The sequence below is a fragment of the Pinus tabuliformis genome, chromosome 6 (assembly GCF_031772625.1).
Source record: "Pinus tabuliformis cultivar Carrire ecotype Pingquan chromosome 6, CPIR1, whole genome shotgun sequence".
In the NCBI taxonomy this organism is placed as follows: Eukaryota; Viridiplantae; Streptophyta; class Pinopsida; order Pinales; family Pinaceae; genus Pinus; species Pinus tabuliformis.
Window position 1 is genome coordinate 11,823,592 of NC_142292.1, and position 24,185 is coordinate 11,847,776.

The 24,185-nt window shown below is 38.5% G+C and overlaps 1 protein-coding gene across 3 annotated transcripts in view; it reads right to left on the minus strand.

The window, feature by feature from the left end:
* The window catches only part of LOC149256967 (D-amino-acid transaminase, chloroplastic-like), a 163,822-nt gene that overhangs the window by 22,696 nt on the left and 116,941 nt on the right, over window positions 1-24,185 (minus strand). For all 3 annotated transcript variants that reach the window (XM_089413341.1, XM_089413330.1, XM_089413334.1), the window contains one exon: window positions 9,744-9,919. In XM_089413341.1, the coding sequence (XP_089269467.1) occupies window positions 9,744-9,862 (119 nt within the window). In that variant the 5' untranslated portion in view covers window positions 9,863-9,919. The remainder of the gene's footprint in view (window positions 1-9,743; window positions 9,920-24,185) is intronic.

Sequence of the window (24,185 nt, forward strand, 5' to 3'; positions counted from 1 at the left end):
CTCCACCGTAGATCTGTATCTAACGGATCGGATGACTTATAACAACTTCGGGTGGACAAGCAACACGGAGGATACCCACCCGAAAAGCGGTTTCTCTCCCTCCTCACGTGCTACGTGTCACTTGACTAATGGAATCAGGCGGTCACTCCAAATTACCACTTACCGTCTTTCCTTCGCCCGATAACCCGCTACTGTTTATAAAACCGCCGTTGCAATATTGCCTTAGGGACCCGATAAGAATATAGGTCCCCATCCATAAATTTTCAAGTCTGGGTTTCGGATCCGACTGTGTTTTTGCGCTAAATCTTAGTGTAAATTGAATTTACGCTCGCGGGACCGAAACTATGCAAACAAGCTTCACCAGCCTGATATGGTGATCCAACAGTCAGAATTAAAGCGGCATCAAACACTGAGGTTTATATAAAAAGCCCCGACTTCTATCACTTTTGTGATTTACTCGTGAAACACAAAAAAACAAAGGAATAAACACTCGCCCGCATACAAAGGAAACAAAAACACAGCGAGGATTTCCGCAAGCTCGATAATTGATCACACACACACAATATCATTCATTCAACATAAAACGATTACAGAGTCTAGCCTTGGCCAATGACACAAATTAAAAGACCTTTGTTTCAATTACAATCCACACACTATTCTACTCTCCTGAATCTTTCCTCTTTGGCCTGATTCTTCAATTAGTGGCCTCTGTTCCTAATCTGCCCGTAGGCTTACAATTCCCTCGTGAATCCTCTCTCTGTCTCTCCCTTTTCAAAAAAGAAAGGAAACACATATATGCTCTCTCTAACCATCTCCTTCCACAAATGAAGGACTTCACAATATTTTTAGAAATCACATCCTACTCTAACTAATCAATATAGCTAATTGGCTTGATCTCCACGCAATGAGGATCACTTGCCATTTTATTCCCAATTCTGTTCAGAATTAGGCAACAATTAACTATTTACATAATTTGAAATTAATACAAATTAAATAACTAATTCTTCCTCCAAACTTCCATTAGCCACAACATGTGACCACACCATCACATCGCTGGCTAGGTCTAGATGCTCCTGCATCAAACTCCCAAGGTAAAAACAATCATGATCTCCTGATCATGTGCTTCTGATCTATGTCCTTCTGGATCCCATACTTTGTTCAATAATATGTCCTTGGTTACTGTTGTTGTTTGTTGTTCTCCAGGTCACCATACTTTATGCTGCAGTGCCCCACTAGCTATGCTCTCACTGTCTGTTGTTGTCTTTTTCATGTATCTTGTTGCTTTTTGCTCATCATCACAATTTATACCAGACTTCCACACTTTAATTTGCAGTCTACCATTACCTCCACCTATATCATTCTTTCCAGCGAATCTTCCTTCCTTCTTTTGTCGTGTATTTAGTTTATTGGAATGTTGTTTTATGAGTTTCTACAACTCATCAATTTCTTTGTCCACTTCACTTCTCAGATGATGAATACTATTCTCCTACAACTGAATGTGTTCTTGCATAAGAACATCATAATCCCTGTGCCAATGCCTTCTCCATTGATCCCCTGCAATAATTCCAGTTCCTTCTTCTGGTTTCTCATTCATGGCTTCACCACTTCTTACTTCAATTCCCAGTATACCTGCAATTTCACAAATTTCTTGAAAACTAAGAATTCTTTCTGCTTGCTTAGGTACTTGGAATACCTCTTCTTCCAGTAAATTAATTTTTGCACCCTTAAGGATCATGGCATCATATTTGTCTAGTTCTGAAATGTCATCTTCAGCCTCTTCTTCATCAATAACTCTTTGTGGTACAATAGTAATCCTGTTACTATCATCCCTTGAGCTCATCTCTAATTCAACAATTCCATACTGTAAATTCAACATCATTCCATCTTTCTGAGACATTCTGATCTCATCCTTCCTTACATCGATCTGATCTTGTGAATCAACTCTTTGTTTCAAATTGACTTCACATTGCCTTGTTCCTGCATACAAATATTCACCAGAAACAATCAATTCATCAAACACAAATGCTTTACCTTGTTTCCTCATTATGCCAACATTTCTGACATCTTCTTTTCCATATTTGTCATCCATGACAACTTCATTCTTATTCAATTCTGGTTGTGCAATCTGATCACTTATTCCTCGGTTTCCTTGCCTCTCCTCCAGAAGACTTGACTTATGCCACAAATCTATCATCTCATTTGGAATTCTCCCAAGAGCTCTGCACGATCTTCACTAACTTCATTGTCTGCAACATCTGTCTCTAGTCCTTCTTTACTCTAGCTTTCTTCAAGGTCAATAATCTTCAATAACTGTTTAATATCTACAAAGTCTTCTATATCAACCTTCAATAGTTTTTCTCCTTTGGCTTCAGTCCTCAATAGTTGTCTAATATCTGTATAATTCACTACAGCTATGTTTAACAGCTGCTCTTTCCTCTGCATCACAAGATTATGTGAATTTCCTTCTTCTAACTTCTGAAAAATCATATCTTTACTTCTCCCTTCACTTATGACAACATCCTTCTTTACTCCGGCTTTCTTCAAGGTCAATAATCTTCAATAATTGTTTAATATCTACAAAGTCTTCTATATCAACCTTTAGTAGTTGTTCTCCTTTGGCTTCAGTCCTCAGTAGTTGTCTGATATCTGTATAATTCAGTACAGCGATGTTTAACAGTTGCTCTTTCCTCTGCATCACAAGATTATGTGAATTTCCTTCTTCTAACTTCTGAAAAATCATATCTTTACTTCTCCCTTCACTTATGACCACACTAAACAGTTGCCTTACTTCAGTGTATCTTTTTGAATACACCATAAGATGTAGCTTCATTAGTTTTCCTGAGAAAACTCTTTATTCCATATTCATATGAAGCAATTTCTTCCTTTCCAAACACTTCTTTGATCTCAAATAATTCCTTTGCCATCCTCCTTTTAACTTATCCTTTGGATGTCATCTGATTGGACATCTTCCTTCATTTGACTGTAACTTCTCTCCTTATTCTTCATATGACTGTGGATAGTCATCTTTCCACCTGTTGTTATGACAGTTCCCTATAATTGTTTGTCTTCCCTCAAGTTTACATGACCTACAAACACACAACAATTATCAATTTTTAAAATACAAGATCCTTCATCCTCTTTTGATGCTTCAAGCACGAATATTCCATCATAGATCTTTTGGATTTTAGCAGATCCTTCTTGTTGTGACTCCATTCCTTTGAGTCTCTCCTTTTCTAACAAACCAATATGAATTTGTTCAAGTTCCCTGAACTCGCTTATCAGCTGGCCATTCCACCTCTATTGCAATAGCTTCCACTTGACCCTTTTCTTCATTCTCCATATGTATCTTCAGTCTTCATCTGTCTTCCTTTGTACTGCCAGACTAATCTCTTGTTCTTCATTCTATTGCCAGTTGCTATACTTTTGCAATCTAATGCCTTCCTCAAATTCATTCTCATGTTGCTGATCATCTCTTTTAAATTGTTGGTTCCTTCCATCTTTATCTTGCTGGATTAATTCTTCTGTCTCCTTCATGTCTCTGAGGACATAACTTCCTTGTTGTTCCTGATCTTCCATTTCACCTTCAAATAATCTCTGCTCAATTTCTCTAATTTCAGCATCATATTTATTAATGTTGTCTTCCATACCTACAGTCACATCATTAACTAAAGAGTCTAAACATTTACTTAACTCTATAAATGTTAGAGACATTTCATCCTTATCATGCATAGTAACCATTTCCTTTTCTTTATCAGGTTCTGAAAGCTTCATTTCTCCTTCAGGTTCCTTGAGCAATCTTTCCAAGAATTCTAATTCCATGTGAAATCTCTCCAGCATTTCATCACAACTTCCATTCTCAGCTTCATTCTTTTCCTGGCAATCCTCCTGAGTTATCCTATTTTCTGCACTATCATATTGCAAAGTTCTTTCATCAATTTCATCAGACAAATTCATTTGCTTACCTTCTTGGAATACCACTATGGCATTTTCATTAGACTTCTAGTCCATATCAACTTCATTTGATTGTCTTACACCAAACAGAAATTCATCTATGAACTCTTTCTGCTACAATAAATCAGCACCTTCTTCCTCTAAAAGGCATTCTCCATCATACTTCACCTCAAGAGCTTCATTCTTGTTTGTGATAGTTTCACCAGACTGTCCATCATCTTCTGCATATCCTGCAAACATACACAAACTATGAGAATTAAAAACGCAAGGCTTCATTGCCTCATCTACTCCCCTTGTCAACATATCTTCGAATTGTTCTAACTATGCCAATAGTCCATGAGATCTTCCGCTGACCTCTCATTATCCTCTTCACCCAACATTTCACCCTGTTCTGGTCTACAAATGTAAACTTCCATTTCTGCCTCTTCTTCTTTGAGGTTTTCTATCAACCACTTTACATGTTCTTGTTGTAGCCTTCTCTGCAACTTAGGCCACTTCACTGGCTTCCTCTTCAAGACCCAACCTTGTCTTTGGTTCTCCTCTAGCAGCATTACTAACACATCGAGTTCTTCTCTTATCTCAGCTATTTCCTTGTCAATCTTTGCTTGACTCATCTGTTTCCTATGGACTATTTGAGCACCCTTCTCCTTCATCTTGTAGCCTTGTTTTGAACCTTCCATATGACTTTCCATAGCCATCTTCTCTTCTGTGTGAGCTCTTACACTTGCAACCAATCAACTTCCTTCTAAGTTGATCTTCTCACCAAGCTTCTCCTCTGCCTAGTCTCCAAGTCCTCTTTCTTTAGAACTTGCACTGAGTAATCTTGCTCTCTCTCTCTCTCTGGTTGCTACACTCACTATTCTTAAGGACTTCTCTGTCCCTATCTATTCCAAGCCTCCGCTGGAATGAGGTTCTACTATAATCTCTAAGAACTTCCCAAAAGTTCTTCTACAGTCTTACTGCTGTAGTCCTATGCCCAACATTGCCATTCATTCAACCGCTGCTACTTTCATATCTTTGTAATCAGAATCTTCATAAGAAAGAAATCCTTGCTCTGATACCAAAAATGATGCAACCATATGGCTGCCACACCCTAAACACCTTATCGGAACCATTCACCCTTGATGAGCCTTTAAAGCTCCATCCCTCATATATATATCGGAAGCGTAGCTTAGTGCTTTTTCTTTAGTAAACGGACTACTTGAACTATCGGAACCATTACACTATCGGAAATGTTTTATATCGCTTTTAGCCTCAAAAAACCCCTAGCAACACTTTTTATTGAAATACACAGGACAAAAGGAAAACCCCGCTCCAATCATATAACTGGATTTCAAAACTTATTCATTCGCCACTATAAATATCATCGGTTCCGCCTACTCCAATCTAACTCCACGCTCTCCGATCTCCGATCAGCGATTCATCGCTATCGACATATCGCCACATCGCATATCGGCCATCGCCAACACTGCACCTCCGTCCACCGTCCACTATACTCTGCGATATGCGATTAGATCTGGACCGTCGATCTGGTTCCCGATCTGACAGCCAGATCTTTCCCGACCAACAAACCTACCTGACAGTCCTCCACCATAGATCTGTATCTAATGGATCAGACGGCTTACAATGACTTCAGGTGGACAAGCAGCACGGAGGACACCCGCCCGAAAAGCAGTTTCTCTCCCTCCTCGCGTGCTACATGTCACTTGACTAATGGAATCGGACGGTCACTCCAAATTACCATTTACCGTCTTTCCTTCGCCCGATAACCCGCTACTATTTATAAAACCGCCGCTACAATATTGCCTTATGCACCCGATAAGAATATAGGTCCCCGTCCATAAATTTTCAAATCGGGATTTCAGATCCGATTGTGTTTTGCGCTAAATCTTAGTGTAAATTGAATTTACGCTCGCGGGACCGAAACTATGCAAACAAGCTTCACTGACCCGATATGGTGATCCAACGATCAGGATTAAAGCGGCATCAAACACTGAGGTTTATATAAAAAGCCCCGACTTCTATCACTTCTGTGAATTATGCATGAAACACAGAAAAACAAAGGAATAAACACTCGCCCGCATACAAAGGAAACAAAAGCACAGCGAGGGTTTCTGCAGGCTCGATAATTGATTACACACACACAATATCATTCATTCAACATAAAACGATTACAACGTCTAACCTTGGTCGATGACACAAATTAAAACACCTCTGTTTCAATTACAATCCACACACTATTCTGCTCTCTTGAATCTTTCCTCTTTGGCCTGATTCTTCAATTAGTGGCCTCTGTTCCTAATCTGCCCATAGGCTTACAATTCCCTTGTGAATCCTCTCTCTCTGTCTTTCCCTTTTCAGAAAAGAAAGGAAACACATATATGCTCTATCTAACCATCTCCTTCCACAAATGAAGGACTTCACAATATTTTTAGAAATCACATCCTACTCTAACTAATCAATATAGCTAATTGGCTTGATCTCCACGCAGGGAGGATCACTTGCCATTTTATTCCCAATTCTGTTCAAAATTAGGCAACAATTAACTACTTACATAATTTGAAATTAATACAAATTAAATAACCAATTCTTCCTCCAAACTTTCATTAGCCACAACATGTGACCACACCATCACATTGTTGGCTAGGTCTAGATGCTCCTACATCAGCCAACCTTGTGCCGGATCAGCCGAAATTCTACTTGGTGAAGTGAGGTAAAACTCACTCAGATTTTCCGCGAGTATTTTCTCTGTAAAAGATTGTTAGATGAGCATCCTAGAGTTGTGTTTAGATATTTCTCTTGCATAATAATAAACCCTCAGAACTGCTGCATCGGTTTTCTTGCGTTGGGTTTTTCCGGGGACTATTGTGTCCAAATATAAGTGTGTCCTATGTATCTTGTTCTTTTCTCTGTTTTTTGTTTCATGAGATCAAATATTTAATTAGTGTAGCTTGCAGAAGTAATTTGCTTCAGTATTCAGAAGAATAACTTGATGAATGTGATTTAAAAATCAAGTAGGTGAAGTAGATTCAGATTTGTTGCAGTAGGGGTTCCTTCAGAGTGTAGGAATTTTCACTAAGAGATATTGGTCTTCAAGAAACAAGCAACATCTCCAAATTTAGCAAACTCTTTCGCTCAAGAGAAGCTTTGCAGACTTGCAAATTGATTGTCTTTTACAGAGACACCATGACAAAGCCTTCCATGGCATATTCCTTCGTACTTTTGTGATAAGCTTTACTTCAATGCAACTTCTCAGGAATTTTGACATCTTTATAACTTTCTTAGCAAGAGGTGAAAATCTCAACTTCATGATCCCCTATGTCCACACTAGTTCAAATTCTGATGCTAGCTAAGGTTCACAAACTTTAGACTTTTCAATTAGGAAATCGTAGAATTCTTCAAAATCAAAGGTCTTGCCTATTTGCAATTACAACTCATATGATTTCTTGTTTGATTCTTTAAGAGCTTTTCATTAGCAAAATACAAATATGTGGTTCCAAAATTAACCCAACAACGTTGAGATCATTATTTATATGTCTCTGTCTTTCACTTTCCAAACTTTGCTTCAAAAAAACAACAACTTTTGGATAATTCTAAATAGAAGTTAATAATATGTACCAGAATATTTAGGTTAGCTCCTTTTGAATGCCGTCATTCTTTTATGTATAGCAACAAAGTCTCAAACTCAAATTGGTCTTGATTACACAAAAATAAAGTGCTTCAAAAATTTCCATATTGTGTCTTGATGCTCAAACTTGGTCTTCCTTTAGAGTAATTTTTTCCTTCTTTTATAGAAGTGAATCTTCTTCAAAAATTATTGGCACACCTCCACTAACTTGAGCCACAGAGAAGAGCTTGGACCTTAACCTGGATACATTTCCTTAGAGATAAAATACTCGAACTAGATTCTTGGATCACAGGACCTTCCATAGAGGCTCGCACTCCCTAGCTTAGTCTTGACATAATGTCATAATAAAACTAGCGTGCAAAGTTTGGATCACTTACCTTAGAAGATTCAAATCGAATGCCTTAGGGAGCTAGTATGCCTCCTCAAAATTTGCTTTATTATAATTCATAGATCGGACTTTAATGGACCCAAAATTTGATCATACCTCAGAGTAACAACCTTCACATGAACTACAAGTATACAATCTCAAATTTGCAAATATAAACTAGGTGCATTAGGATAGAGATAGGTAACACGCATTACAAAGATGATCATCACATAACAGAGATGGATATTAATCATAGGCTTATACTTCATGCCACAGATCTCGCCTACTTCGCATACTTCCTCAGCATGCTTGAGATAATAGGATGCCACTGAGGCAACTCACATAAGAAGGAACCACATAGCTTGCAAATGTCCATAAAATATAGGTGACACGGGTTTGCAATTTCCACAAAAGGTAAGTGCTACCAAGGAGGGACTTCTCTGCCTCAATGAGAGTTTGGACCCTCCTTTCCTTGCTTTGACTTTTATTCCAGCCTTAAAAGAAAACTTATCACAGGATTCTAATTTTATGCTAAGGAAAGCAAAATAACTTCAAGAGATTCGGAAGGGTGCCTTAATAGCTCGCATAACCACTGGTAAGTGGTCCCTCAGGAAATTTGGTTGACACAAATGTAGGGAAGCTCACATACCATGCTCACTTTAATAAACAATTGTCATTACAAGTAATAGACCACAGAGATAACTCACAATGAGATTTCTTCACCTTTCTAAACTTGATCTAAATGCCTAGAACAGTCTTGGATTGTGCTCGGACGAATTGTGCTACAAGAGATGTCACAGAGATGAGATGTCACAGACTTCGGCTTCTTTATAACCTTTAGAATCTTGGTCCAGGAACAAGAATACAAGAATGCTTGCCTTCAAACTGCGCTTCAACTATGCTGAGTTTTCTAGGTCACACAAGCTAAAAAAGTAATTTCCTTCAATAGGTAACTACTTCCAATGATTAGTTAGCATTAGTAACATTTTAATATCATGAAGCAGTTGCACGGAAGAAAATTTCAACCATAAAATATGAAAGAGCAGTGAAGTAACCATGAGACAATGAAACAAAAGGACACAGAGATTTAGGCCTGGGGCTAGGGAAAAACCCACAAGGGGAAAACCCTGAAAATTCTTTCCTTGTGAGAGAGAGAGAGAGAGTTCCAAATTCCCCAATACATCAGAAATAAGTTAATATCTATAGGAAGATAATAGCCAAACCAGTAACCAAGAACAAGAGAGACCCCAAGCAAATTGCCAAGTCTTCCTTCCTTCAGATTTCGGCCTCCTCTTTCTGCTCCCAACTTGGCTAGATCAGAGCTCAACAAGATATTTTGGTTGATGTCCCAAATGAGGAGGATACCTCTCATTTATATAGACTTCCAAGGGGGTCAAATGGGTGCCTCTTGGAGTCCCAGCTGACCTAAAATAATAGGAGACCGACTGAAATATATTTTGGAGGAAAAAATAAAAATTCAAAATTTTCAATCTCTTCATGATGAAAATACCGACCATAGCTACCATATTTTCCAACAAAGACCTCTTGCATGAAGCTCAAAGTAGCCAACCACTCAACCTAGTCGACTAGGCTTTAAATAAAATAAAAAACTAGCACCATATTTATTATTGCATATATATATCCATTCAAAATCTAAGAGAGGAATAGAGACATTGGCATGATCACATAGAAAAATATCAAATTTAAGCAATGGTGTTCTAAAGTACAAAATGCCTATCATCAAGTTAAAAGTTTTTCTTAAACTTTGAAATAGACCATGAATACATAATACCTTACCCATCAATTATCATAGCAGTGTCAAACACACCATGCCCTCGGTGAACCATGTGGTCATCAATAGGAATTACCATCATTGTTGGATCAGTGGTAATACCCCCAAATATGCTTGAATACATAGCTGGGTAAGGTTGCTTGCTGCGTCCACCCAATCTCTCTCGCAATTTATCTATTACCTGGCATGTAACATAATGAATTGTTAACAATCAGTTATGTATTTATAAGTTGGGGAGAACAATAATACAAGAACGGAAAATGACATCTAATACATAGATCTCTGTACTTTTGATAGGATGTGGTAGAAGCATGATGATCATGCATGCATATATAGGAGTCCAATCCATAAAGAATATATTGCATTACAATTGTAGAAGAAAATATGTGTTTAGTAACACGAATAAATTTGAAAAGGAATCTCCAATTTAGGGATTCATCAAGGTTGTGCTATCACATGAATCTGTCCCAAAAGGGTGAACAGGTTCAAGTGATAATTGTAGGAAAATTAGGCTTATCATCTACGGATTTCCTTTACATTAAGGCAGGTGCTTTCCAGCCACAAAGGGGTGCCACAAAGATGTTTGTATGTCATTTTTTCTGCATGTAAATCTCCATATAAACTTGAAAAAGTATGAACATGCTAAGCTTTTTCAAAGCACCCAAAAGCACATCAGAACAATGTAAAAGCTAGTATATTAAATTGAGGAGAATGGGATTAGTTTTCTTAATTAAGTTCCAGCATTAACAAGTAGTAAAGAACAGAGAATATTTGCTTTTAGTAAAAGAGTAACTCAAAAACAAATGCATAAAGATAAGAACATAAGCCCCAGGACACAATTGGAATACTGGAAACAACCTCAAAAGCTCTAAGAGCTAAAACTCATTTGATATGTTAGCATAGTGAGCCAGAAATCAAACATAGATGCAATAAACTAGGAACTGCCCAGTCAATCTCTGGTGTGCAGTCATAGAATTACTATAAAGTTTGGAAAATATGGATAAATGTGGTCATGAACAACTCCTAAAACCTGTAGAAAGAATCCAAATCTCATGCATAAGAGTCTCTAACTCATCTTTATATAAGAAGGAAAGAAGAATCTCCCAAGGCATGCATTCTGGAGGCAAGAGAAGGAGAAAATCAAGCTGCAAGTCAAGCTCTCTACATGGTGTGCTAACTGCCTCTTGTGTGATGTGCTCCATTAACATGATTAGATCATCCATACACCACTCAGAATAGAATATAACTATTTCAAGTGGTAGATATTTCTTGATAAGTTTCTCTCTATCAAGAATAACTCCCCTCTTTCAATATTCACATTAAAACAAGCTGCAAGTTGCCTCCATCAAGGCACTCTTCTTCAAGGAGTATTCTTGTTCAATGCTTACTTTTTACAATTAATCACCCCCATGCATGAAGATAATATCCCCATCAAATTGCCCTCAAAATAAAGGTTGTACACATGGTAAACTAGGACAAGGGAGGATAAACATCATCAGATAAACAGCTCCATAAATAAATTACATGCAAGACGTGAACATGAGGCTTTTGTGGCACTTGTTGTAGTTGAAAAAAGGAGGGCAAGTTAGAGGCCAAGAATTTCAAGAGGTGAAGTATCATAAAAATAGTTGAATCTTCTCCAAGCAAGGCACACTTCCTAAGCTTGGGTTTTGACAAATTTAGGCCTACGCACATGCATGCAAGGGTTGTTTTGAGGCAAGCAGACTCCCTACATATCCAAATCTCCATTTTTATGAAACAAACTTCCGAAAATAGAAATATGCATGCATGCCCGTCAATTCAATTTGAACCTTCAAGGACAGTCAAAGACAGCTCAAAAAGGAACTCGCTCTATCTAGATGATGCCATACATGCTACATAATAAATCAACATCTTTCACAAGCACTTTGAGATCTATATTTAGCTAGCATGTGTACTATTATCCACTAGTTTATATAGGGATCTACACATGTAGTTTTGATCATATGATTCAGCTAGATATAAATCAATTCTTGGCTTTACTAGTTGTTGTGATTCCATTTCATTTCGTTTGTGCTTGCCCAAAGGAGTTTGAACCTAATTGAACAATTGTGGAGAAGGCAAGGGATGCAAAGGTTAGGATGTGGCTTTTTTGTTAGTGGTGCTTGTTACCACAAAATCTAGCAGGCCTTGCAGAGGGAAACCTTACAAGACAAGAGCTAGACAAAGTGCTAACAATGGGGTAGAGGCCCAATGTCACCTCAGCCAAAACCCCTTGCTCTTTACAGATTTTCACCAATGGGAGGAGTCTCGATAAAGGACGAATCACATAAAATAGATATGGTAATGATAAGGTGCAAAGCGACCCTACTAGAGCTCATTACAAAAAGAGACACAACAATAGTTCAAGCCTTCAAAGAAGCAAAACACTCTCAAAGAAAAGCCCTAGAAAACAAGGGTCAAGACCTAGGGTTTTGAGGTTTTTCAATAATACTAGGTATTCACGAGGTCAAGGCCCGAGGGAAATGGTTTCTTACAATAATATTCAGCTAATCCAAGGCTCATGAAACCCTCAAGAAAGTCCTCGAGTTGAGGGAGAAGAAACTAGGGTTTCCCTCTTAAAGCAATACCTAGGGCAAGAGATTTTATGGATGAAATTTGAGTGGATTCCCACTAAATTGATAGGTTAGGTAGCCTAGACCTATCTCTTGATGTTTAGGCTCTCAAATCACCAAAAAACCTCCTCCCTAAAATTTCGCCCCAGCCTTAAAAAGACCGAATTTGAAGAGAGAAAATTATGGAAAAAGTTTAAGGTTGATCACCAAACACTTGGACTAGTGCCTTGACCTTTGGGCATATGGATTGAAGGATGCTTTAGATAAGCGTAACTTTTTGGTACATAAGCCGAAATTTGATGCCCTAGGTACCAAAATTCCAATGCTAGTTGAGTTTTATGGAGAGTTATAAGAATTCCTCCACTAGGAACATTCATTACATGTTATACAATGAGTAACATATGCAATTCTCAACTAGATAGCCTTTAAAATTAATTTTCAACCAATTAGGGCACAAATAAGTATAATCTAGAAGCAACAATTCCATATATTAGACAATTTCAAAATAAAATTCCTCAATGATAGGAACTTACAAGATAAGATGTAGTATATCCATCCATTCACCAAAGAAATAGCTCCAAAGACAATCCAAATTTAGTTTCCACACATCAAAATGCACTCCACGAATCTCTACTAGCTACAAAGAAACAAGTATGAATTCTCTTATGAGGTCGGAATTCTCCAAGTGATGATGATGAGAGAGTGAAAAAATCTCTCTCTTATTTAAACATGTCTAATGACCTCTAATTTTAGCCTAAAGCCCATCAAGTTATAAAATAATGGGCAAAAACTAGGAGAGGTTACAAGCCAACCTCATAGCCAATGTAAAACATAAGAATTAACCCTCAAAAAAGGTTGAAATGTTGACGTAATGCATGCATAGGCCCTTCTAGGGCATGCATTGGGCTCCTCCAGTGCCAAGTCGAGTGTAGAGGGCTCCAAAAATTTGGATCTAGGGGTTGCGCCTAAATCTCCATGTAAATCATCATGTGGACCCCAGTTTTGTGTTTGGGGCATAAAATGGGTCTCATAGGTCTCTTGGTGATAGAATAGGCTAGTTCTAATCCAAAGTTGAGGGCTCAGAGGATGGTGCTAGTCCTTCCATGTCTCATGGGATGAGACAAACCTCATCAGGGCCTCAGATCAGCTGCCAAAACCCATATATATTCCTAAGCCGACTGGGGGCATGCTGGTCCAAGTGCGTCATCTATTGAATAATGTGGTGCAAAGCGCACACTGTTCTGGTGTTGTAAGTGCCCATGGAATGGAGTGATGTTATGCAAGTGATAAGAGTCCCATGGCTCTTAACATTTCATAGTAGGGTGTCATAATGCTCCTCTAGTGGTCTTAGGCCCCGATTAAGGTGCCCAGACCATGATTAAAACCACCTGCCAATCACACATAATGCCCATTGTTCCATCTTCACCATTAGATACAATTAAATATTAGTGCATTTAAGTGAACCAAGCTTGTTAATCAAGGGAAAATTGACACTTCATACAGGGCTTTTCTTCCAAATTGGGGGCTTTGATCACATAATAATGTTACCTCCCAATGTAGGAGTGGCTAATAGACGACTCTATTAGGTGTTCTCGGCCCTTATAGGGAAAGACATGTCCCTGGTACATCCTCCAATCAATAGGTGGCATGTGAATAATGATGGAATGGAATGGGGATAAAGGGAGCTCCGGGCCAAATGTCATGGTCAAAGGGGTAACAATAATGAAGAAGTCCACATATTGGGTGTATAGACGTGAGGAAGGAGCAATCGTGAATGCATGAGTTACCCCAGCCTTTATTTTTCCACTCCTCTTTATTTTCCTTTTGTTTTTCTTGATTTTTCTTTGTATTGCTACTCGAAGCTCTAGGAAATGAGACCATGTTGTGAATGATGCATAGCGGTTATTACCCCCTTAAAAGGTGGGGTAGTTCATCACCCACCAGGGGTTGGGACGTGCATGGGTTCCTTTTATGATGTGATGGGGCAATCAAGGCCCTATGATCTAGGGTGATGGCCATAATGATAGAGCTCGTGCTTGGCTTTTACACGTGTTATTACTAATGTCCTGACCATCTTTTGTATTTTGTGATTTTCTTTTTCTTTTGTTTCTTGCTTCTGGCCATGATATGCTTTTAACTTTCAACATTTCCAGGCCCAACTCAGATATGTGAACAAGGGTAGGGGGTGTGCCGACGCCCTATGGACCCAATGGTCATGTGGGCCCGAAGAAGGGAAAATAGTGAAGAGGGCTCGTAATGTGAGGACATAAGTGATAAATATGGAATCAGAAAATAGGACCACACTACCAAAATCGGGGTTTCCCAAGTAGTGCCCTTCCTAAATCCATAGGCCAATAAGGGAGATCTTGCTAGACTACGTTTGAAGATTAACCCCCATTTAAGGTGAGGGAACAAAACCACAGTAAAAGCCCTTCCTTTTTCCCAGTCACCCAATAATCTATGACAAATACCCAAATGAAAAACAAGCATAAACACTCGATTGCATAATGAATAACATACCTTTTGGGTCAAATTGCCCACCTTCTAACGTGTGCTCTTGACGAATGGGAAAGGAAACATATGACTAATGCAGGCAGTAGAGATCTAGTGCCACAACACATCGGCTACAAGGTGGTTGTCAGGGGATGTTGGTTGTCAGTTGGAAGAAAATGAATAGGAGAAAAGCTTCTTCTAGGGGTACCCACTTTTGGTTGGTAATTATGCCGATACGATTAGCAAGGCTACTAAGGCCCTTGCAATCTATTGGATGGACACACACAAGGCAAGGACCCTTTTTCACCTCATCCCAAGCCCCCATTGTTTAGACCCAACAACCTCCTAAATGGTCAAGGAAGGAGTCTGAAAGATAACCCAAAACAATCCCAAGTAACATCAATGCCTTAAATGGGGTCACTTGAAGAGGAGACGTTAATCTCTCGGAACTATCTAACTAGTTTTTAATTTCACTGTACAATAGAAAATTAAACAACGGATTTAGAAGTATCAAAATACAAGAATTATAGAATGTAACTAGTTGAATTTGGCCTACAAAATTCACTCTAACCAAATATGTAATTATATTTCAGTTTGGACAACTGGTTAGAGACTGATGGGTCAAAATATCTTGTTGTCTTGTAAAATAAAACTATGAAGTATGCATAAAAGCAGGGGAAGTAACTTGTTAAAGCCCAAATCAGCCACCCTACAAGTCCCTAAGCACTTCTAGAGTTTATGTCTAGGGGTGGAGAGGCTTGAGGATCAAAATAGAGGATTACAAGGCCTCTCCTCATTCTATGGCATCTGAAAAAAGAAAAAAAAAAAAAAAGTCAATTTCCAGCAAGCTAGAAATTATTTTTCAAAATTTTGGGTGAACCCCTCTTGGGGAAGATGGCCCAAGAATTTCCGTCTCTGAATTTTCACTTTAATGGGGCTGGAAATGAAATAAATTCAACTCTATATAGTGAAATAAGTGATATTAAACAAGAAAGAGTCAAAGGAGATATTTTTGAGGTGTAACTTACTTGGAAAAGTACTAAAACCCCCCTCTTTCTTGTAGATCCTATATGTTGCAGCCAATAAATCCTTGGATATGCAAAATAATTCAACTAGATACAAGCATAACATGTGCAATAAACAATTCTTTGTACCTATCCTTGGTTAGATCTAGCAATTTTAATTAATTTCCCCAAGGTTTAGCTTGCTAATAAAATAAATAAAGGGAGGAACCAACAAGTAAATAAATCCTTAATTCATACTCAAAATGAAAGATTTTGATCTTTTTGGAGAAAACTAGTTGATGAGTTTATACCTGTGCCCAACTTACCTCACCCTTGCAGGAGTATGAAATCAACAACTTCTTAGGCTGATATTGTTTGATAGATCAAAGAAGTGGGTTTGGTCTCTCAGAGAAGTCACCCCCACTATTGACTTAATACCATTAATAATGTTAGAACCCTTCTAGGAGCAGCCCCTTCAACATGGCAAATTTGATCTTTAGATCATGTGTAATATTGATCCGGATTGGATCATTATATTGTTTGTTATCCAACTTGATGCTTTCAAAGTGGAAAAAGTGGAGGAATTAGCTCACATGACGGTTTTTATCGGCAAGTCCCAGTTTGGCAAAACGAGGTTTGAAACCTTCTAGGAACATTTTGAGGCATCAGAGTCAATCGGAGTCCGTATGTGAAAATTATGCCACTTCGAAGTTGACCTTCTTGTTTGCACCACAACAATTCGAGAGGATGCCATGTCAACCCCCAATATTCATGGAAAAGGGGCTAGCCACGTGATTATTATGCAAAAGACTCTAGAAGAGTCCATATTGTAACTATGGTTAAGAGTTGAGGTAGTCAAGACTCAAACCTAACCACGAGGAGGCTATCAGACTGTGTTATAACCAAACCATTAAGAGGAAAAGGGATTCTTTTGAATGCATATGGTTGATGTTGGAAATACTGAGAGGGGGGTGAATCAATATTTCTTTTCAATTGTTACTTTTACCAGTTAGATCACTTATATTTAGAATATAAAATGAACAATAAGAATAAATGCTTTTATTAATTTTTTCTTTTTCAATAAATCAAGTTCAATATATGTAGAGCTCCAACCCTAAGTGAAGACACCGATCTTCAATCTCCCAAGCTCCAACCTGTATTTGCCAAGCACCGACTTGAACTTCCAAGGCTCCAACCTTGTCAATTTTGAGGCACCAACCTCAAGGGCTCCAACCTGTATTTGCCAAGCACCGACTTGGACTTCCAAGGCTCCAACCTTGTCAATTTTGAGGCACCAACCTCAAGGGCTCCAACCCTATATCTGGTTCAGGCTCCGACCTGGTTTCTTGAGGACTCTAATCCTCTAGGGCTCCAACCCTATCTTCCAAGGCACCAACCTTGTCTTTTCGAGGCTCCAATCTCTTGGGCTCCAACCCTCACTTTACTTCGTCAAGATGTATTTGGTTATACTTCACGGCTCCCAATGTCTTCTTCAACAAGCCCTGTCAATCTTTGCTTAGTCTTCACTTTGGTCTCCACATTACATCATCAATGACAACCTTGATCTCTTAGAAGGTGTCACCACTGCTCTTCATCTTACCCAAATGCTTTCTCCAAGGTCACCTCATGATGACTAATGCATCATGGTATTCAATAAGGCTTCTCAACAAGATGTCTTCAAAATGTTGTCCCAAGAATTCTCCAACCAAGGGTGTCTTATAAGTCCTTCAATCAATTGCACAAGTTTTGCACAAGGTCTTCAAAATAGCTTCAAGTACAAGGACTACTGCAAACTCTTCTTCAAGGCTTCAAATCTGTTCAACAAGTATGCTCTAGCAAGGTTTAAGTCTCCACAAAAGATTTTCCAAGAGTTGTCCCAATAATGGCTTCCAAGACACTTCAACCAAGATGCCTCAAGGTGTCTTCACAATGGTTTCTCCAATATCTCTTTGAATAGTCTTTAAGATGTTCCTTAAATTCTCTTCTAAGGCTGCTCAATGCCCTTCTTTAATAGCCTCTTCAAATTCTGTAACCAAGTGTTTCCAAGTCTTCTCCACACTTTAGCTCCAAGGATGTCTTGAAGTCGACTTGAATTAGTGGAGCCCACAAACAATAACCACGTTCAGCGTTAACATGAAACTCATACTTCCAGCATCCAATGTGTAATTTGTTTAAAAATGTATTGTTAGAAATCAACATTTTAGGAATTATTTAGTTGTGATGGGGTCCATTATCTATCAACATTACCTCTTCATTTTTAAGCAAAGGCTTCTACATTATTTTATATGCATCCATCATGTAACGTGTGTTGGGACTTAGAGGGTATGGTTCAAATTGATACTTTTAACTGTACGTGTAATACTTGTATAGTATATGGTGTTTGTAATTTGGGACTTAGTAACTTAGGGTTAGGGTTTGGCAATAGTCTTTAGTTTGTATTAACAAGTAGATATTAATAATTAAGGTTTTGCTAGGGCATCTTCAATAGTTAGGGTTTCATATATCAAGCATTAGTTCTAGGGCTTACATCAAGAAATTAGGGCTTGAAATCATATAGATAGGGATATATAGATAGGAAATTTGCACATCTTATGCTTAGGTCAACAAGGTTATTCATGTATCACAAGAATATTTGCCATCTCCAACAATGCCATATTGACATCAATGACAACCTTGACCAACAATGGAAAGGTTTTGAATGTAGAGTATGCCACCTAGAAATAATAATAACAACAGGGGTAACAACAACAATCCATGGCCAAGAAGAAATCCACCAAATGATCAAAGGCCTCCTACACCACTTGAGTCTGCTAATGTGATTGATGAGCTTGTTCCTTTCTGCAAACCTTGTGAGAGTTTCCATGAAGAGAGTACATGTGCCTTTGCTAGAAGAATCTTGGAGGAAAGTAGAAACCAACAAGATCATAACGCAAGTCAAGATAACTCCAAGGAAAGTCGATGTGCCGACATGATATCTTCAGCTTTCGCCATCAATACCTTCAATGAAGAGAAAGACCCCATTACTCAAGCATATGGTGAGAAGCCATCTCAAGAGAAGATTCTAGAGCTTGCAAAAATTAAAGGTTATACCCAAAGAGGTAAGGATCAAAGCCAAAATAGACAAATTCCATCTGAAAGGAATAAGTCGGGATTAAAGGTAGATTGGGCAACATGGATCAATAACATTAAGATGTCAGTTCCAGTCTTAGAATTGTTGAAGATTCCATCACAAAGAGCTTCATTCTTTAAAGCCTTAGGCATTGCTCAACAAGAAAGATTTGATACTCAGCCTAAAGATGAAGAAATCAAGTTAAAGGACTTAAACTGCTATATGACTAATGAAGACCATCAACCTTTCTTCCTGACATTGGACATAAATGATCGTTTGCTCCATAATTGCATGCTTGACTCTAGTGCATCTACAAATGTTATGACTAAGAAAGTTATGGAATAATTGAACTTAAGAATCTCTAGACCTTATCATAACATTTGCTCAATGGATTCTAGAAAAGTTGAAGTCCTTGGTGTGGTTAAAGATCTACAGGCCGCATTAGCTGATTACCCATACAGGATCATCACCATGGACATAGCAGTAATTGATGCACCAGATGTGTGGGGAATGCTTCTTTCTAGGAAGTTTGCAGCCGATCTGGGTGGTTCTGTTCAAATGGATCTATCTTATGCCACTATTCCAGCAGCAGCAGGTGGCATGGTCAGATTATACAGAGAAGTGGAGAGAAGGTATCATGTGGAAGTTCCAAAGAGATTGGAAAATGGTGAAGAAGTCATGCCACAGGGTCATCCACCGCACTTCGAGTCAGAATTTGTCCAGCCGGTCTATCACTTTTCTTCATTCCACCACCCATCCCCTCCTTCGAGCAGAAAGAGAAACAAATTTCAGTTTGACAAAGATATGCAGCGCAGTGATGAGCAGTTACACTAACCAAAGAGGGTCAAATTTCAGCAAGGGACATCTGATAAGCAACCTATTGATCTACGAGTCAGTCAACAGATGCCCAAGATTGATCCACATCGATGACATCTAATGCCATAGGGCATTGTTTTGTATAGTATCTCTAACCCTACTCCCTTTTATTTCATGTCATTAGATAGTTTTATTTCACGCATTTATATTATGTCTTTTATGTTTCAGTTTGTTAGAGTAGAATTTTCTATTCCATTGACATTTATTATGTATACATGATGATTTCGATTTGAATGGATATCGATTTGATGGACTTTTGTTTTCTAGAATGCAGGATTCTAGGGTTCTCACGTTACTTCTTGGAAGCAACGTGTCCCCATATCGAGCCATATATTGCACAGCTTTTGTCAAAGTTCCAAGGAAGCGGAAGTACTAATTTATTCAACAAGATTAGATCATCTATCAGCAATTTATGTGTCATTGTAAACCCATTCTACAAGTTATGTAATGTAAATGATGCTAGTAAGACCGTGAATGTATGTAACAACCTAGGTAAGCCTATTATTTTAGTGAGAGTTTCATCCTAGGAGGTTTTTCATCTCACTGATTCATTTGTGTTTCTAAACACAAATGGTCGGCAGAGTTTTTCCCTTCAACCTCACCCCAAATCTAGGGTGGAATTCTTCGTCAAAGTTTTAGGTGATTCTTAGCGTTCTAATCGAGTCTTATGTAAAAGTGATTTGGGAATAATTTAAGCTAGTTGGCTAAATTATTTTATTACAAATCACTTGGTCTACTAGATCATATTGTGTCGCATATTGGATATGTAATTTGAGGGTCTAAGCCGAACGGGTATTCCCCCTTTGAGGGTTGAATTGTAAAAAAAAAAATTATGTAAAAAATATTTTAATGAATGGCCCCTCATACTCCAACACCATGGTTAAAATATTAGAGGGTGGAAAAAACATTAAATCCCCTCAAGTGTCAATTAATTAAATTTTCTGGCAAAAACAAATTAAAATCCTAGGCCAAAAATCTAATTAATTAGAGTCAAAATTAAATTCACAGAGAAATTAAATTCCATATCAAAGAAAATGTTAGGGTAGATGCCCTAGGCAAAATAAAATGTTAGGTTAGGCAGAAAAGAAAAAGAAATCAACTTTGAAAGTGTTGCAAATCTAAATGCCACTACTTTGTTCTAAATTCATTTTGAAAAATAATAGTTGTGTGCAGTTTGTTTAGATGCCACACTAGGTTATTTTATCCAATTATACAATTGCATCATAATTGGATTTGTTTTAAATTAATTCTCATAGGTAGAAAATAAATTGGCTCAACAGTTTAATCTGAGCCAATGGAAGAAATAAGATATAGAGATAGATTGTTCATGAAAAGAAAATATTGGGTTGCTAGTTCAAATGCACTCTGGAAGGATAAGTAAAAATGTTAGGAATAGAAGGGTAGGTAGAAATGTGAAAGTTTGAAATGTTGAAATGGTTATTTCCTAAGTATCGTATCGCATCGCATCATTCATCAGTGAATGAACCATTGGGCGGAAGAAAATGTGATTTGCCATAACACAGTCAACTGTTGGATCACTGTTGATTCCTGATCGTAGGATCATATCGCATCGCATCATTCATGAGTGAATGAACCATTGGGCGGAGGAAAGTGCGATTTGCGATTCATATGCTATCACTTCATTCATTAAAACACTCGGACCCACAGCCGTCACGTCCGCTTATCATATCGTAACCTCACCATTCATTCCCCGCTCACATGTTAAACTCCCTCCACCTCACCTCTCATCCCGCACACTCCTCCGCAATCATACGGCCCACACTCCCTTTCGGCCCTCATTCACCGTCCGAAGTTTATCGGCCGGTGGGGGGGCCAAAATGGGCAGTCTTTAATACCGCCCATATAAACCACAAAAGTACCTTTTAGTCTTTCGGGACTAAAAATCTCAAAACCACAAACCGCTCCGTCTTACCCCCGAACGCGGTATCCTTCATAGCCGTTACCGCCACCCCACGTCACGTTCCACTTCATATCTCCCGTCCAATCATCGGCCACCTATCTGTGCCCATTCATTTCCGCTCCCGCGCATTTATAACCAAATGTTCGTTAATTAACCCGTTGAATAATTAATGAACTTTCAAACGTTCAACTCCACCTTTCCACTCCATTTTTCTCTTTATAAGCACTGTGCTATACATTTCAAAGGTTACACAATTAACTGCTGCAACCCAGATTATTCTTCAAGCCCGCCTGCTCAACAACTTAGCCACTTGTCCTGTTCGCAAGCACGTCTTCCAGGTCCACTTGTTAGTTACCTATCTCCATTCTGGTAACTCCTTTTTTATCATTCTATCATTTACAGTCCGCAGTCTCGTTTGCCAAAATCCCTCCCAAGGGAAAAACAATTATAGGAGTGTCAAATCCTCTAATTCAACCACAAATTGATTTCCACCATATTCCATTAGTTGACAAGGATTGCAAAATCATTGAGACTTCTTCTCAATTCGATTTGTTTGAAATTTATTGTTGGTGGGAAGAGCAGCTAATTGACCAGAGTGATGAAATTGGGCTCTGGGAATCCCAATTGCCCCATTATATTTTTCCACAAATACACAGAGCTCCAGAGTTTGTGAGGAAATGCCATGAATCCTATGATCCTAGCCAGAGAGCCATTATCTCACCTACCGGAGAAATCCTCTGTCCCATTAACGCTTACTCAATTGAGAAAATGTTGTAGGCCCCTGCCAAAGCACCAACTCATCCTTTTTCTCATGAAAATCTGATAGAAGCTTATAACAAACTAGACTTTACCAAGAGATCCCAGACCCTGGAACTGTTTTTAGCATTTGGTAGTCCTCTACCAAAGAGAAACCCCCCTTATGATTCATCTATGTTTCCTGATAGAACCAGGCATATTACTACTATCCTATCCAGTGTTCCACGGGGACTCGCATGATCCTAGCCAGAGAGCCATTATCTCACCTACCGGAGAAATCCTCTGTCCCATTAACGCTTACTCAATTGAGAAAATGTTGTAGGCCCCTGCCAAAACACCAACTCATCCTTTTTCTCATGAAAATCTGATAGAAGCTTATAACAAACTAGACTTTACCAAGAGATCCCAGACCCTGGAACTGTTTTTAGCATTTGGTAGTCCTCTACCAAAGAGAAACCCCCCTTATGATTCATCTATGTTTCCTGATAGAACCAGGGATATTACTACTATCCTATCCAGTGTTCCACGGGGACTCGCCCCCCCTAGGGGTCTAGTTTCCTCGCTCCCCCGTGCTCCGGGGACTTGGGGACGAGTAGGGGACGTTTCCCCACGCTCCCAAAAATGAGGAAACTCAGGGGGACGTGCTAGGGGGTCGTTTCCCTTTCCTGAGGGGGCGTTTCCGAAAAGGGGGACGAGGGGGGTCGTTTCCCGTCTACATCTTCCACTGCTAACGTTTTGGAGGTTGATAATATGACAGGGTGTAAGATTCCAACATCAAGTCGTATCCTGATCTCACATATGTAGAGCACGTTTTGTTGCAGGATGAAGAAACGGCTCAACCCCGTCACTAATAAGTAATATAATTGTTAATATTTCTAGATACCAGAGTCTCCAAGGTATAAGTACACGCACCACCCTCATATTCTTTAAATAACGTCACTCGCATTCCTATATCGCTGGAAAACACCGTATTTTGATCACTCCAAATATATATACATAAACTCCAGGATGTGCGTATTCGTTTGATGAAATGGTGTATGAAATTTTCATATAGAATGTATATACACGTTGGAAGAAAGTGGTTGACTGAAGACGCTCCCTTCTTAGCATTATATTTGTATTTTTTATGACTTTATAGATACAACGATTTCTGTCGCTGACTTAATATATGTGTCTGGTTTAGCAGAATTGTCGAGATCTCTGGAGATTTGAAATGAATATAATTATGCTATTAAGCAGCAGTTGTTCTTGAAAGTTTGAAGCAATGCCCGCTCAGACCGCATGGCCTTTAATCCCGTAAGAAGCTAAGGATTTCGAGGGAAGATTGTCGTGGCTTGTGAGAAAAATTGTATTGCTAAGTGGCTCATCCTTAATTTCACACCGTGCTTTATAAAGTTGTTCTTGCAGGTCTAAAAGAAAACATTAGATTTGATTGTTATGGGTAAAATTGGGATTGAATTTTGTAATAGATTGTTTAGTTTAAGTGGTTTGGTTTGGTTTGGTGAATTTTGTAATAGATTGTTTAGTTTATGATGTATGATTATAAATTAGAATTTTAAATTTATATGATATTAGAAATTTAGATAATGATATTCATATCAATGATCATGCTTTGCAGCTTTTCAATTCAAACCCAATTGTCATAGTGGACTCAATTAATAAATTATATTTTATATTTATAAGTTTTTAAGACC